General features: G+C 37.2%; 1 protein-coding gene across 1 annotated transcript; it reads left to right on the forward strand.

The window, feature by feature from the left end:
- The first annotated feature begins 10,224 nt into the window (after nt 1-10,224).
- LOC107809610 (AAA-ATPase At2g18193) lies at nt 10,225-12,442 on the forward strand. The gene is given in 3 exon segments (XM_075249945.1): nt 10,225-11,070; nt 11,072-11,332; nt 11,646-12,442. Coding segments are annotated over 3 exon segments (1,542 nt in total). The 5' UTR covers nt 10,225-10,344; the 3' UTR covers nt 12,201-12,442.
- Nucleotides 12,443-13,739: the final 1,297 nt, after the last annotated feature.

Here is a 13,739-nt window from a genome sequence, read left to right on the forward strand (position 1 = left end):
AACATCCTATTACTTTCAGCAGTTTCTGATTATGGTTGTGGAATAGCCGGTGCAGGGCTATCCTCAGGATTAACAATTGGTAGATGACTTTCGGAGGTCATAGGAACCTTGCCTTTAGATCTTGTGAAGTAAGGATGGGAATCCAGACTACCAACAAAACAAAGCACCAAATATAGAACCTGACTTTGTCACACACAACAACATTGTTAATTCGAAGAATTAAGCAGATAGAAAATCGCACGTTGGGATGCAGTACACCTAACAATTAAATGCTTCTATCATGTGTTTGAATGGTTGCGTGTTTCATCCCGGATTTAACTAATCCTTTGCTACTTTGTATCTCTTTTATTTTCATTTCGTGCTCTTTTTTTTTTATTTTCTCTATTTGTTCTTGGTCGCTCTTTTGTTTTGCCATTGTTTTTGTCACTCTTTGTTTTTCTCTCTTTTTTCACTCAGTTTATTTATGGCTATAATCACACTCGATGAGGATTGCCTACGTATCATGACGTTGCATGAATGAGATCATCACGTAGTTTAGGTATACTAGGAACAGAGTACATAAGCTAACTCTTTTTTTATTCTTCTTCTTTCTCTTTTTTTTATAGAACAAAATCATACTGTAATGGCTCTTAATCAAGGAAAATATTTTTTGGGTTTTGAAATTTTGTTTTCTTTTTAAATTTTTGAAATTTTGAAAGAAAGAATTTTTTTTTGTAACTTTTGATTTGTTCTTTGGAATTTTTAAAAAGAAGACTTCTTAAAGAAGAAAGAAAATATTTTTGAATTTTGATTTATTTTTTTATTTTTCTAAAGAAGAAAGAACATATTTTTGGATTTTGAATGATGTCTTTGAATTTTCCAGAAAAAAAAAACCTCTAAGAAAATATTTTGGATTTTTGAGTTTTTCTTTTAAATTTTCGAAAGCAAAATTTTGAAGAAGAGCGAAAATATTTTTGAACTTCAATTTTTAATTTTTTATGAAACTTACAAAATAAAGAGTTCTAAAGAGAAAGAGTATATTTTTGGATTTTTGGTTTTGATTTTTTTTTTTTTTTTTGAATTTTGGGAGAAGGACTTCTAAAGAAGAAAAAATATATTTTTGAATTTTGACTTGTCTTTTCCTTGAATGCAAAACTTCGAAATAGAAGGAAAATATTTTTTGGGTTTTAAAAACATATTATTTTGAATTTTATAAGGGAGGACTTCTAAAGAAAGAATTAAAGGAAGATATTTTTTACATTTTGAAAATTGGGGGTCGAACCCGATGAAGGTTGCCTACATATCTTACATTCGATGAGAATCAGACCTGCGTAGTTCGGTCGGATTTTCAAAAGCGGGGGGAAACGACACTTGGAAAAAATTTGGCTCATTTTGTAACAACCTTTTAAAAATTTGGTAGAGTTTCGAGATGTTGTGTTTTTCTTTTTCTGTTTTTCTCTTCTTCTTTTTTCCAAACACCGAGATTTTCAGAAGCCATGTAAATTTTCTCTCACCCCAAGTTTTTTGATTTTCTTTCCATATTCTAGAAGTCAGTCAACATGCAAGACAAAACAAACAAATGCACAAGTAGCTCGTACGATGCATCAGGATGGTCTTTTCATTTTGGGTGCACCTGTCCTAGACGGACCCAATCCCTGTGTTGAGTCCCCAAAATTAAGTGCACTTGATGCAAATAAGCGTACCTACTAGGGATCCGCCATGAGGCTATATTCTTCTAAGTTTAAACCTTAAAGGTGTGGAGTTCTAGACCTGACTTACCCGAGCGGACAACTCGAGCCAGGGGGAGGGGGAAACATACCAGGAATACAGAAGCTTCACCAACTTTGTAACGGGTTTGATCCTCATTCTAAAATTAGGGGTATGACACTCTAACATAAAAGAAGTCACGTGAAGCACACGCATCCCAGAAGATTTAGAAGACTTAGAGTGAATAAGGGTGTCGTAACAGTTTATATACACTTCACGGTAATATTAAAGCGGTAAAGAGCGGCAATTATCACATTAGGCCCAAATAAGTAAATATCAGATAATCACAAGCAAGCCAAGTATAACAGTTATCTAAGCTCGAATTCTGAACCCTGAACTAGAAGTTCTGGTTAAGAAGAGGATGGTCAATATAGCGTGTGTCCAGGAGACTAGGTGAGTAGGGTCGAGGGTGAAGGATGCGGACGGGTATAAACTTTGGTACTCAGGAGTCCAGAGAGGTAAGAATGGAGTGGGTATCTTGGTGGATAGGGAACTTAGAGAGTTTGTGGTTGAGGTTAGACGAGTGAATGATAGATTGATGGTTATTAAGTTGGTGGTTGGAGAGTACACCCTGAACATCGTTAGCAACTATGCGCCGCATGCGGGCCTAGATAAGGAGGTAAAACAACGCTTTTGGGAGGGGTTAAATGAGATTGTGCGCCAGGTTCCACCTGTTGAGAAGCTATTCATAGGAGGGGATTTCAATGGTCATATCGGGGCGACCGTAGGTGGTTATGGCGAGGTGCATGGAGGCTTTGGTTTTGGGGAGAGGAACGGGGGAGGTACCTCGCTGTTGGACTTCGCTAAGGCTTTTGGGTTGGTGATTGCGAACTCTAGCTTTCCGAAGAGGAAAGAGCATTTGGTTACTTTTCAAAATGCGGTAGCGAAGAATCAGATTGACTATCTCTTCCTCAAGAGGTGTGATAGCGGGTTGTGCAAGGACTGCAAGGTGATTCCGAGTGAGACACTCACGACGCAGCATAGACTCTTGGTGCTAGATATTGGTATTAGGTTAAAGAGAAGGAAAAGGTCTACTCGGGGAAAACCAAGAATCAGGTGGGGAGCCTTGACTAAGGATAAAGCCTAAGAGTTAGAGTGCCGGTTGTCGGCTATGAGAGCTTGGAGGAGCAGTGGGGACGTGATGATAGGCTATAATTACGTATTTTAGTCGCTTATTACACTCTAATTTACTGCACTTTAATTGAGTTTGAGCTTTAATCGCTAGTGTCTTGCACTAAATGTGTGTTTTATGCCTTGTAGGAGTGATTCCGAGCTATATAGATGTTATGGAATGAATTCAAGTGATTTGGAGCTTTGAAGTCTTAGTAAAAGTCTAAGAAATTAAGTCGGGACCGTGTCAGGGGTTAACTTTGATAGTTAAGAACAAACGAAGACTCGAGTAGGCATATTGCGTACTGTATAGTAAAATGCACATAACCTTTTGTTCAGAACTCTATTTGGGATCAACAATATATGGTTGGAAATCTAACTCAAAGGGCTACAACTTTTATGTTTTACGTTTTTCTAAATTCCAAACATAACAGGGTGAAAAGTACGCGTAAATATCGTGGCCGCGCTCGTCAGGCAGAATACTGGGCAATATGCGTGGTCACGAGCGCGTCCGCGCTAGTCAAACCCGGGAAAAGTGTCCTTTTTCACATTGGAGAAGGTATAATTGTTTGGTCCCAACCCTACTTGGTATATATACATAGAAAACGGTATTTTGAGGAAGGAGACCAATTTTTGACACAGATTCGACCTAAGGAGGCAGAGACACAATAGGAGCAAGGCGGAGAATTCTTCTACGAGTTTTTCCTTCCTCTTCCTATTTTTCATTGTTGGTTATGACTTTTAGTATTGCAGTTTTACATACTATTATGAATAGCTAATTTGTTATCTAGAGTTTTGATAGAACCTTTTGTAGGATAAATTCTTGTTATGTTTTTATATAATTGAGTCATAGCTTTTCTCTATTTGTTCAACTACGTTTATATTGTGGTTGGTTGAAGAGCTCTCAATTAGCTGTGCCATTTCATATGTATTACTCGGGAGAGAGTGCATATTTAGATAGTTGTTGAACAACATCACTCCCGACGTATGTGTGGAATCAATAACCAAGGGTTTAAAGGTGGGATTGGGGATAACGAAACCTTGGGTGCGATCTAAATGAGCTGTAATTAAAGTCAGCTAGCGTAACTCGGAAGAGTACGTCTAGTAAATTGTAGTAATTACTCGGGAGAGAATTACAACACACATAATGCTCATGATCGGTAGAGAATACTTAGGCGAAATTATAGAAGACATAACGGGAAGGATTCCGACAATTGGGGAAATCATAGCTCTAGACCTCCTTAATCTTGTCTCTAACCCTTACCATCTGTAGTTGTTAATTTACTATTTTAATTTGTTAGTTAATTAGTTAAACACAAGAATCTTAATATCTATAAGTTAGGAACTGTTCAAACTTATCTTCTTGGTGATAGTGAACAGTTGTAGCTAGGCCTTAGTTCTCTGTGGGATTCGACTCCGGACTTGTAAACCGGATTATATTTGTAATGACTGATTAGTCCTTTTTATAAGGCATAGTTGGGCGTGATCAGGACGCGAACACTATGTGGTCAGTGACAACAAACTATACAAGGGAGTCTGCGAGAGAGGTGTTAGGGGTCTCGACCGGTATCTCTGGTGGGCACAAAGGAGACTGGTGGTGGAATAAAGTGGTCCAAGGTAAAGTGGAAGCGAAGAAGGTGGCATACCTGAAGTTAGTAGGGAGCATAGGTGAGGAGGAGAGGTGGGCATGCATGGAGAGATATAAGGTAGCTAGAAAGGAAGCTAAATTGTCGGTCACAGAGGCTAAGACTGCAACTTATGGTCGTATGTACGAGGAACTGGGGGGAAAAGGTGGGGAGAAGAAGTTATTCCGGCTGGCCAAATTGAGAGAGAGGAAGGCTCGAGATTTGGACCAAGTGAGATGCATTAAGGACGAGAATGGTAGAGTACTGGTGGAAGATGCCCAAATTAAGAGAAGATGACAGACTTACTTTCATAAACTTTTGAACAAAAAAGGGGATCGTGATATTATGCTAGGAGAATTGGAGCATTCCGAGAGTTACCATGACTTCGGGCACTGCAGGCATATCGAGGTCGAGGAGGTCGTGGGAGCTATACGTAAGATGAGTAGGGGCAAAGTGGCCGGGCCAGACGAGATTCTAGTGGAATTTTGGAAGTGTGTAGGGAGAGCAGGTGTAGAGTGGTTGACTCGGTTGTTTAATGTTATTTTTAAGGAGAAAAAGATACCAGATGAGTGGAGGTCGAGTACGGTGGTTCCACTGTATAAGAACAAAGGTGATATCTAGAATTGCAACAATTATAGGGGTATCAAACTACTGAGTCATACCATGAAAGTATGGGAGAGGGTGGTTGAAGCGAGGGTGAGGATGACAGTGTCTGTATCCGATAACCAGTTCGGGTTCATGCCGGGTCGTTCCACCACAGAAGCTATACACCTTGTCAGGAGGTTGGTGGAACTGTATAGAGAGAGAAAGAAGGATCTGCACATGGTGTTTATTGACTTGGAGAAAGCGTATGACAAGGTTCCTAGAGAAGTTCTCTGGGGATGCTTGGAGGCAAAAGGTGTGTCGGTTCCTTATATTATGGTAATTAAGGACATGTATAATGAGGCTAAGACTCGGGTTAGGACAGTAGGAGGCGACTCTGAGCATTTTTTGGTTGAGAAGGGGTTACACCAAGGCTGTGCGCTTAGTCCGTTCTTATTCGCCCTAGTAATGGATGCGATAACAAACCATATTCAAAGGGAGGTGCCGTGGTGCATGCTATTCGTCGATGACATAGTTCTGATTGATGAGTCACGAGCCGGTGTTAATGAGAGATTAGAAGTTTGGAGACAGACGCTTGAGTCAAAGGGTTTCAAGCTAAGCAAAACGAAGACGGAATACCTCGAGCGTAAGTTCAGCGTCAAGCCGGAGGAAGTGGACGTTGATGTGAGTCTTGAGTCACAAGTTATCCCAAGTAGAGGCAGCTTTAAGTACCTTGGTTCGGTTATCCACGGGGGACGAGATATCGAAGAGGATGTCACATACCGTATTTAGGTAAGATAGATGAAGTGGAGATTAGCATCTGGAGTCTTGTGCGACAAGAGAGTGCCAACGATACTCAAAGGTAAGCTCTATAAAGTGGTAGTTAGACCGGCCATGATGTATGGGGCCGAGTGTTGGCCTGTTAAGAACGCACATATCCAAAAGATGAAAGTAGCAGAAATGAGGATATTGAGGTGGATGTGCAGGCACACTAGGATGGATAAGATTAGGAATGATGATATTTGGGAGAAGGTGCACGTTGCTCCCATTGATGAGAAGATGTGAGAAGCGAGGCTCAGATGGTTTGGGCATGTAGAGAGGAGAAGCCCAGATGCTCCAGTAAGGAGGTGGGAGCGGCTGATTATGGAAGGCATAAGAATAGGTAGAGGGTGGCCTAAGAAGTATTGAGAAGAGGTGATCAGGCAGGATATGGCGAGGCTTCAAGTTTCCGAGGACATGATATCTGATAGGAATTTGTGGAGATTGAGTATTACGGTTGTAGACTAGAAGGTAGTTGAGTCTTGTGTTACTTTGTGTCTTTGTGAGCCTAGTCCGGTAGGGTTTTGTCTAAGATAGCTAGGGGTAATGTCGTTTCTTACTATTTTCTATTTTCGATGCATGTTCCACTTACTAGCCATCGTTTTTGCTTTGCATTTTTCTTCTGCATTTTATGTTCCTATTTTTCCTATGATCTCCGTGATGAATCTAATATTCTCTTCTTTTGTCGTTTTATTATATTGAGCCGAGGGTCTTTCAAAAACAGTCTCTCTACCCCTTTGGGGTATGGGTAAGGTCTGCGTACACACTACCCTTCCCAGACCTCACTTGTGTGATTCTACTGGGTTGTTATTGTTGTTGAACTAGAAGTTCTGGGTTCGTATCCCCAGCAGAGTCGCCAGAGCTGTCACACCTCCTTTTTTCTAAGATAAGGAGTTTTTCTAATTAAAGTAACATTATTGAAATGGGATTATTTTATTTTATTTTTATAGAGTCGCCACTCAAAATTATTTAATTACGGTGTTCCGAGTTACCAATTAGTTTTGAATCTCAAATCAAGGAAAGTTTGACTTTGTATAAGTCTGCGAAATATAGAAGACCTGGGTTAAGGAATTCTGTTAATCCGGGAGAAGGTGTAAGATACTCCCGGATTATGTTGTTTTAGCACGGTCGCTTTATAATTACACATAACTTAATTATCCGATTATTACCTGTTTTAGACCCTCTGTGCATTTTACCTTTTATCGCTTTTATTTGTGTATTTTAAATATTCATGAGATTTATTAAACAAGTTGCGATCTCGTACACTTATTTTACACACGCCGTAAATTGCACCACGTGAAACACACCCCCCATTCGCAACATATTTATTTTTTATGATCGTTTGAATTTGAAAGTCAAGTCACACATGCATGCCCCTGAATTTTGAATTAGATGTCACAATTATGCCATGGGAATCATACCCATAATCATGATGAATTTATCAGTTAAGGCGCACTAAAAACAACTACAAATGTTCAAAACCGGTTTATTTTCCTATGTTTGGGATTATTGTGAATGCCATAGGTTATAGAAATTATTATTATGGAAAATTGTATTACTTTGCTATTATTAGAGTTAAGAGAATTATCTACATTGCGAGTCATGGATGGGTTAATAATAGTGGAGTTTCGAAGTTGGGCCAGCTCTGTAGGCCCAAATCTGCTTTCTTTTCTATAAATTGGAACCAACATCTCCCATTATTCTTCACATCACTGTTTATATACTTGAGGAATTCAATTTTTATTAAACAAACTAAAATAATAATAGCTATGATAATATTAATTCATGAGTCAAGAAATTAAAATAATATATCCAAACAACGAAACATCAACTAAGGGAACTAAACATCACACCATTTTTCCAAAAAAATAAAAATACAGAAAGGGCCAAAAGAAAAAAATCTTCCAAATAACAATATATATTATCCCAAACAGTCTGAATTTAAAATGAACCATTAACAGATCCTACAAAACATGAAGCAGCTTAAATTTATGCCATAGTTTAAACATGAATCAATTCATCAGACGAGCAGAAATACAAGAATTTAGTGTGTACCTAGTTACGAGATTAGAATATCGTGAGAAAGGCCAAATAAAGGCTAGAAATCTAGAGGTTGAAGCTCAGCTTACAGTTTTCAGTTCAGGACATCAACAATTAACATCAAAACATCTTCAATTTGAGCTTCAACAACTTTTTATAGATCCGGAAAAGAATTTGAACTTTTAAAAATTCAGCAATCAATTCCTTTTCAATTCTCTTTCGAATTTCCAATGTCTCTTTTGTTTCTCGCTTCTTCTCTTTTATTTGATTTCAGATCTTCATTTGGATGTTTTTGAGTGTGTGCGAGAGAATTGGTATGAGTGAATGCGTAGATGAGAAATATGTGTATTCTGTGTGTCGAGTTTGTGAATTCAAAGAGAGGTGAGAAGATAAGGCGTGTGTGAGGGATCTGAGAGCATTTTTTCAATTGGGACGGCTAGGGTTTTTAGGTATTTTGAAGGTGGAGAGGGGAGTCGATTGATTCCGAGATTGGGGAGATGGGTCCTATTTAGTAAGTGAGGGCAAGGGAGTGATGTCGTCCAGGCAATTAACAGCGTCGTTTGGGGTGTTGGAAAGGAGCAGACCGGGTAATGGGCAAATTGGGCGGGTGTTATTGAACTGGGCCGAAGGGGATGGCCTAATTTCTGCCTTGAAGGCTACAATGGACCTAAATCTTCTTCTTTGTCTTTGTATAATCAACCTATCTAAATTAATGATCTAATTTCAAACCTAATCTTGCAAAATTAGCCCAACTATCTATTTTATCTAATGATTAACTAATAAACTATTCAATTGAACCTAAGAATGCCAAAAAAAAAACAAGAATGACCAATGTATTTTTATGATTTTCATGTATTTTAACTAAGTATTTATGTAATTACGCCCTTAAAGCTATGAATAAAAATCTAAAAATGCAAAGATAAATGATAAAATGTTTGTGATGGTTTAAAAATATTCCTAGTGAAGCAAATGGTCTATCGTTGTAATAAAAATGCAATCAAATACACAAATAAACTTCCTAAAATTCTATGAAGCAATTAAAAATTAGTTTGAATATCTTTTAGGAGTAATTTCCTATGTGGGGCAAAAATTAAGTTCTCACATGTAGGTCCACCAACCGCTGCATGTGGTCCTTGCCGGAGCAAGGAAGATGGGTGGAGAAAATAGCCGTTAACAGTAGAATAATAGCCGTTTGAAGAAAGGGAAAAGTTAGAGAGAAGCTGCTCTCTCTCTATATATATAATATTATTCTTTATTTAAATCTAATTTGTTGAACCAAGATCTATATTTTTGGTCAAACACGGTCAACTCTGTAACTTTCTCAAGAAATAAACACCAAATTATAAAAAGATTATGGTAAAGAATATCCAGCTAACTTAGTTCCTTAATACCTAAGATTGTAGAAGTTGTTATAAGAAAAATAATGATATTGTCACTATGATCTTATTCCATTAAGTCAAGGAAAGTTGCTTCTGATTTTCTTATAGTTATTCGCAAAGTAACGAAACTTCTTCATCTTCATTGAAATTGTGTCTTAATCCTTTTCTCTTCCTTCCCGATTGATGTCCTTATAATCTAATGATTTAGTCACAAAAGAAGGAAAGAAAAAAGAAGGGTCAAAATGTGATGATCAACCAAGAATATACACCACGTGAAGGAAGGATTCTCTATGCGTGGTGCCCACGTACAAATAGAGGTAAAATTCCAATATACATTTCTTATCATACAACTACCACTAAAAATATGCCACCTTAATTTAAGGCTAGCTAATTAACTAATACCTAAATGGTTGCACTAAACCGACAAATGTATAATGTATATTCTCTAAATAAGTTGTGTGTTCTCGAAATAAGAATTAATCACTTGAATATGATAAAACATTAGTATTATTAAGCTAGCGTTCGGTGATAGATCCCAAATTTGTTTTGAAAAATCTGATTTGGGTGAAGTTTGGTTTAAAAATGAAAATGTGTTTGGACACACGTTTTCAAAATATATTTCCCAACTTTATTTTGAAAAAACATGTATATAATTCTCAAGTTTTGGGATTTTGGCAAAAAATTAGCAATTGAGATAATTTTGGGATTTGGAATTTTGCCAAAATGAGACAAAATTTATGGCCAAACATGAGTTTTGAAAATAAATCCCAAATTTATTGGCAAAACTCATGAACGGTCCTAAATTACTTACTTGATTTGGATTAACAGTAATCTGATTAAACCCATTACAGCTAAGATCTACCCATATATTCGTGGCGACCAAGTTTGCTAGTATATCGCTCAATAGCTGTTGAATCCTCAAGTTCCCCGTATAAATACACAACCTGTGACTACAACTCTCCCTGGCTTTTATCATAACCGAGTTCAATAAACCTTCCATTCCCCGAGTCACAACTCACAACACAACACCGAGTCCACCAAAAATGTACGACGTCTCAAAAATGCAGAACACAGCATCAACCTTATTCTCGGCGTACGCTTCTTTAGCAGCGTCAATGATGCTTGTTCGCACCATGGCTAACGATCTCATCCCTAAATCCCTTCTCACTTACATCCAATCAGCTATAAGTTATCTCTTCACTCCGCTTTCTAGCCAGCTCACTATCATCATCGACGAACAGTGTGGTATGACCAGAAACCAAGTGTACGAGGCCGCCGAAATTTACCTTCGTACAAAGATCGGCCCTAACGCTGACCGAGTCCGTGCCCACAAAACCCCTAAACAGAAAAACATCAACGTTAGCATAGAGAAGGATGAAGAGATCAGTGATGTATACGGCGTCGTACAGTTGAAATGGAAATTGGTTTCTGTTGAGCCTCAAGACCGAAGTTATACCCCAGAAAAAAGATTCTTTGAGCTCAGTTTTAATAAGAAGTTTAAAGAAAGTGTGTTGAATGAGTATTTACCTTTTGTGTTGACTAAGGCTAAGGAAATTCAAGATAATGATAGGGCTGTGAAATTGTACACTAGGGATTGTCCTTGTGGCAGTGATGAAGATGGGTATGGGTATGGAGGTGGGGGTGGTGGGGTTTGGGGTTCAATAAACTTGGACCATCCTGCTACTTTTGATACTTTGGCTATGGAACCTGATATGAAAAAGATGATAATTGAAGATCTTGATAGATTTGTGAAAAGGAGAGATTTTTATAAAGAAAGTTGGTAAGGCTTGGAAAAGAGGGTATCTTTTATATGGACCTCCAGGAACTGGGAAATCTAGCTTGATTGCTGCCATGGCCAATTACTTGAAGTTTGATATTTATGATTTGGAACTTACTAGTTTGTATTCTAACTCGGAATTAAGAAGGATTTTGATCTCTACTTCGAACCGATCTATTATTGTGATTGAAGATATTGATTGTAGTGTGGAAATGCACGATCGAAATCTTGGGCATCAACCCGCTGACACTAAGGTCTGATTTCATTTCCCCTTTATCTTTTTATCTTTTTGAAATGTTAAATAGTATTCCTTTCGTCCTAATTGATATGATGTGGTTTGACGATTAACAAAGAGTTTAAGAAAGAAAGAAAGATTTTGAAGCTTGTATTTGAAATAAGTTGTACATGTTTGTGTGGCTATAAATCAAATCATTTTTTTGACAGACTAGAAAGGAGAGAATATCACATAAATTGGGACAAATGGAGTATTTATGTAATCTAGTGTTTTATTTGTTAAATTTATGAGATGAGTCAATTTTTCAATGTTGATTTGTGTTTTTACTGCAGTTAACGTTATCTGGTTTGTTGAACTTCATTGATGGATTGTGGTCCAATTGTGGGGACGAAAGAATTATTGTATTCACAACCAACCGTAAGGAGAAATTAGATCCAGCACTATTGAGACCTGGTCGAATGGATATGCATATTCATATGTCCTATTGTACTAATCAGAGTTTCAAGATTCTGGCTTTTAACTACCTAGGCATCCGTGACCATAGACTATTCCTGGAAATTGAAGGCCTAATCAAGAATGTAGAGGCAACCCCTGCAGAAATTGCAGAGGAACTCATGAGAAGTGAGGATGCTGATGTTGTTCTTGAGGGAGTGGTTAATTTGCTCAAGCGAAAAGCCGATGAAGCCAATCGAATCAAGGACGAGAAGAGTCCAAGCACCCCAGAAGACGATGAGAAGGACGAGATTGAGGAAGAAAAGGTTGATGAAGGTGAAATTCAAGAAGCTAAAAGATTGAGAACTGAAATGTTGTTACATACTTTGAGAAACCAAAGGAGAGGAAGAATGAGAATTGGAAGACCGAACAGAGGAAGAAGAGGTCGTTGGTGAGGGAAAATGATTTGAATGGTATAGGTACTATACTTCTGCTATTTCGTGATGCATAATGTGTAAAAAGATGCACTTCATTTTTCTTGTTTTTGATCAAATAGAAGTGCACGGTAATGAGTAAATAAACTAATTGCAATGCAGAAGTTATTGTAACAAATGCTGGGGCTAGGGGGGCTTTCGGTTCTGCACTACTGTATGAATCTAATATTATTACTCCTAGCACCGTATTTGCATTTTATGGATCACTTGTAGTACATAATGTTTTTCACTTAAAGTTGCCTTGTAGCAACGATAAAGTTTTTTTCATAGGTCACAGATTCCAGCCGTAAAATCAACATTTGATGTTTGCATCAAAGTAGGTTGCTTACATTACAACCCTTGAGATACGAATCATATCTGAACCCGGTGTTAATGCGAGATGCTTACATTTGATGCTTTATGTCGCAGAATAAATAGCTGCCTCTAATAAGGGTTATATCTCATGGCTTGACTCCATTTATCTGTTTGAGAGGAACTGAGAACTAGGCTTTTGAATTGCTCCAAGACAAATAATTTATCGAATTGGGGATTAGTTGACAAGGATCTTCCTCGAGGCATTCAAATAGTTATTCTACTTCTGATTTCTTGAGATTTATCGAATTGGGGAATACACTCTACGTAGAAAAACGCTAGGCTCCCTCCTATTTTTAATTTAATTAAAATTAGTTTAATTAACATCCGATAATCAGATTCGGACCCCAAGATTATTAAATAAAGGTTTTAGGACCCAAATGGTCCAAGTCAGCCAATTAGGGGTGATTGATTTAAATATTACTATTTGTTTTTATGTGTCTAAAGACGGGGATTTCTCATTTGGATTGTTTAGATTTTGTGCTATATTTAGTCTATTAATATTGTACATAAATTATCTTGAGACAATATTTTTGCTTACTAACTAAACTTCGGAAAATAAGTACGCAAACTAATTAGTATGTTCTAAGAAAATATTTGCCAAGAAAATAGTTTTTGTGAAAAATATTTTCATTTGTAGCAAACACACCCTAATTCACTATTAGCACTGAGAGAACAAAATTTAGGTTGTGCATTTCATATAACTAGCTTTGAATTCTATCTCAGTGAGTATAAATTTTTTATTTTAAAATAATATTAAATTAAAAAATAAAAGTGTAAGTTCCTTAAGATGATCGTGAATATCGATGTGTATAACTAACTCAATAATTAAAGAAACTATCTTAAAAGTCCTAAACATCAATAATTCAACTTAAAATTTGCTCCAACTTTATAATTCCTGAAGTTCAGTTTCGCGGGCCAGAACCTTGGAATCTAAGTAATCTTGAAGTATACAACTTACAACATATAAGCAGGTAACTAATAATCTAAGAACTTTAAATAAACACAAAATCAAAGTGCAATAATAAGCAAAAAACAGACATTAAATACATAAAATAAGCTAGTAAGATATTCTACAATTGAAAGCTAGCTAATAAACCCACTCATATTTAGCTAAATATATCATAGATTAAAAATCAAAGAATCTCA

The sequence above is a fragment of the Nicotiana tabacum genome, chromosome 3 (assembly GCF_000715075.1).
Source record: "Nicotiana tabacum cultivar K326 chromosome 3, ASM71507v2, whole genome shotgun sequence".
Taxonomy (NCBI): Eukaryota; Viridiplantae; Streptophyta; class Magnoliopsida; order Solanales; family Solanaceae; genus Nicotiana; species Nicotiana tabacum.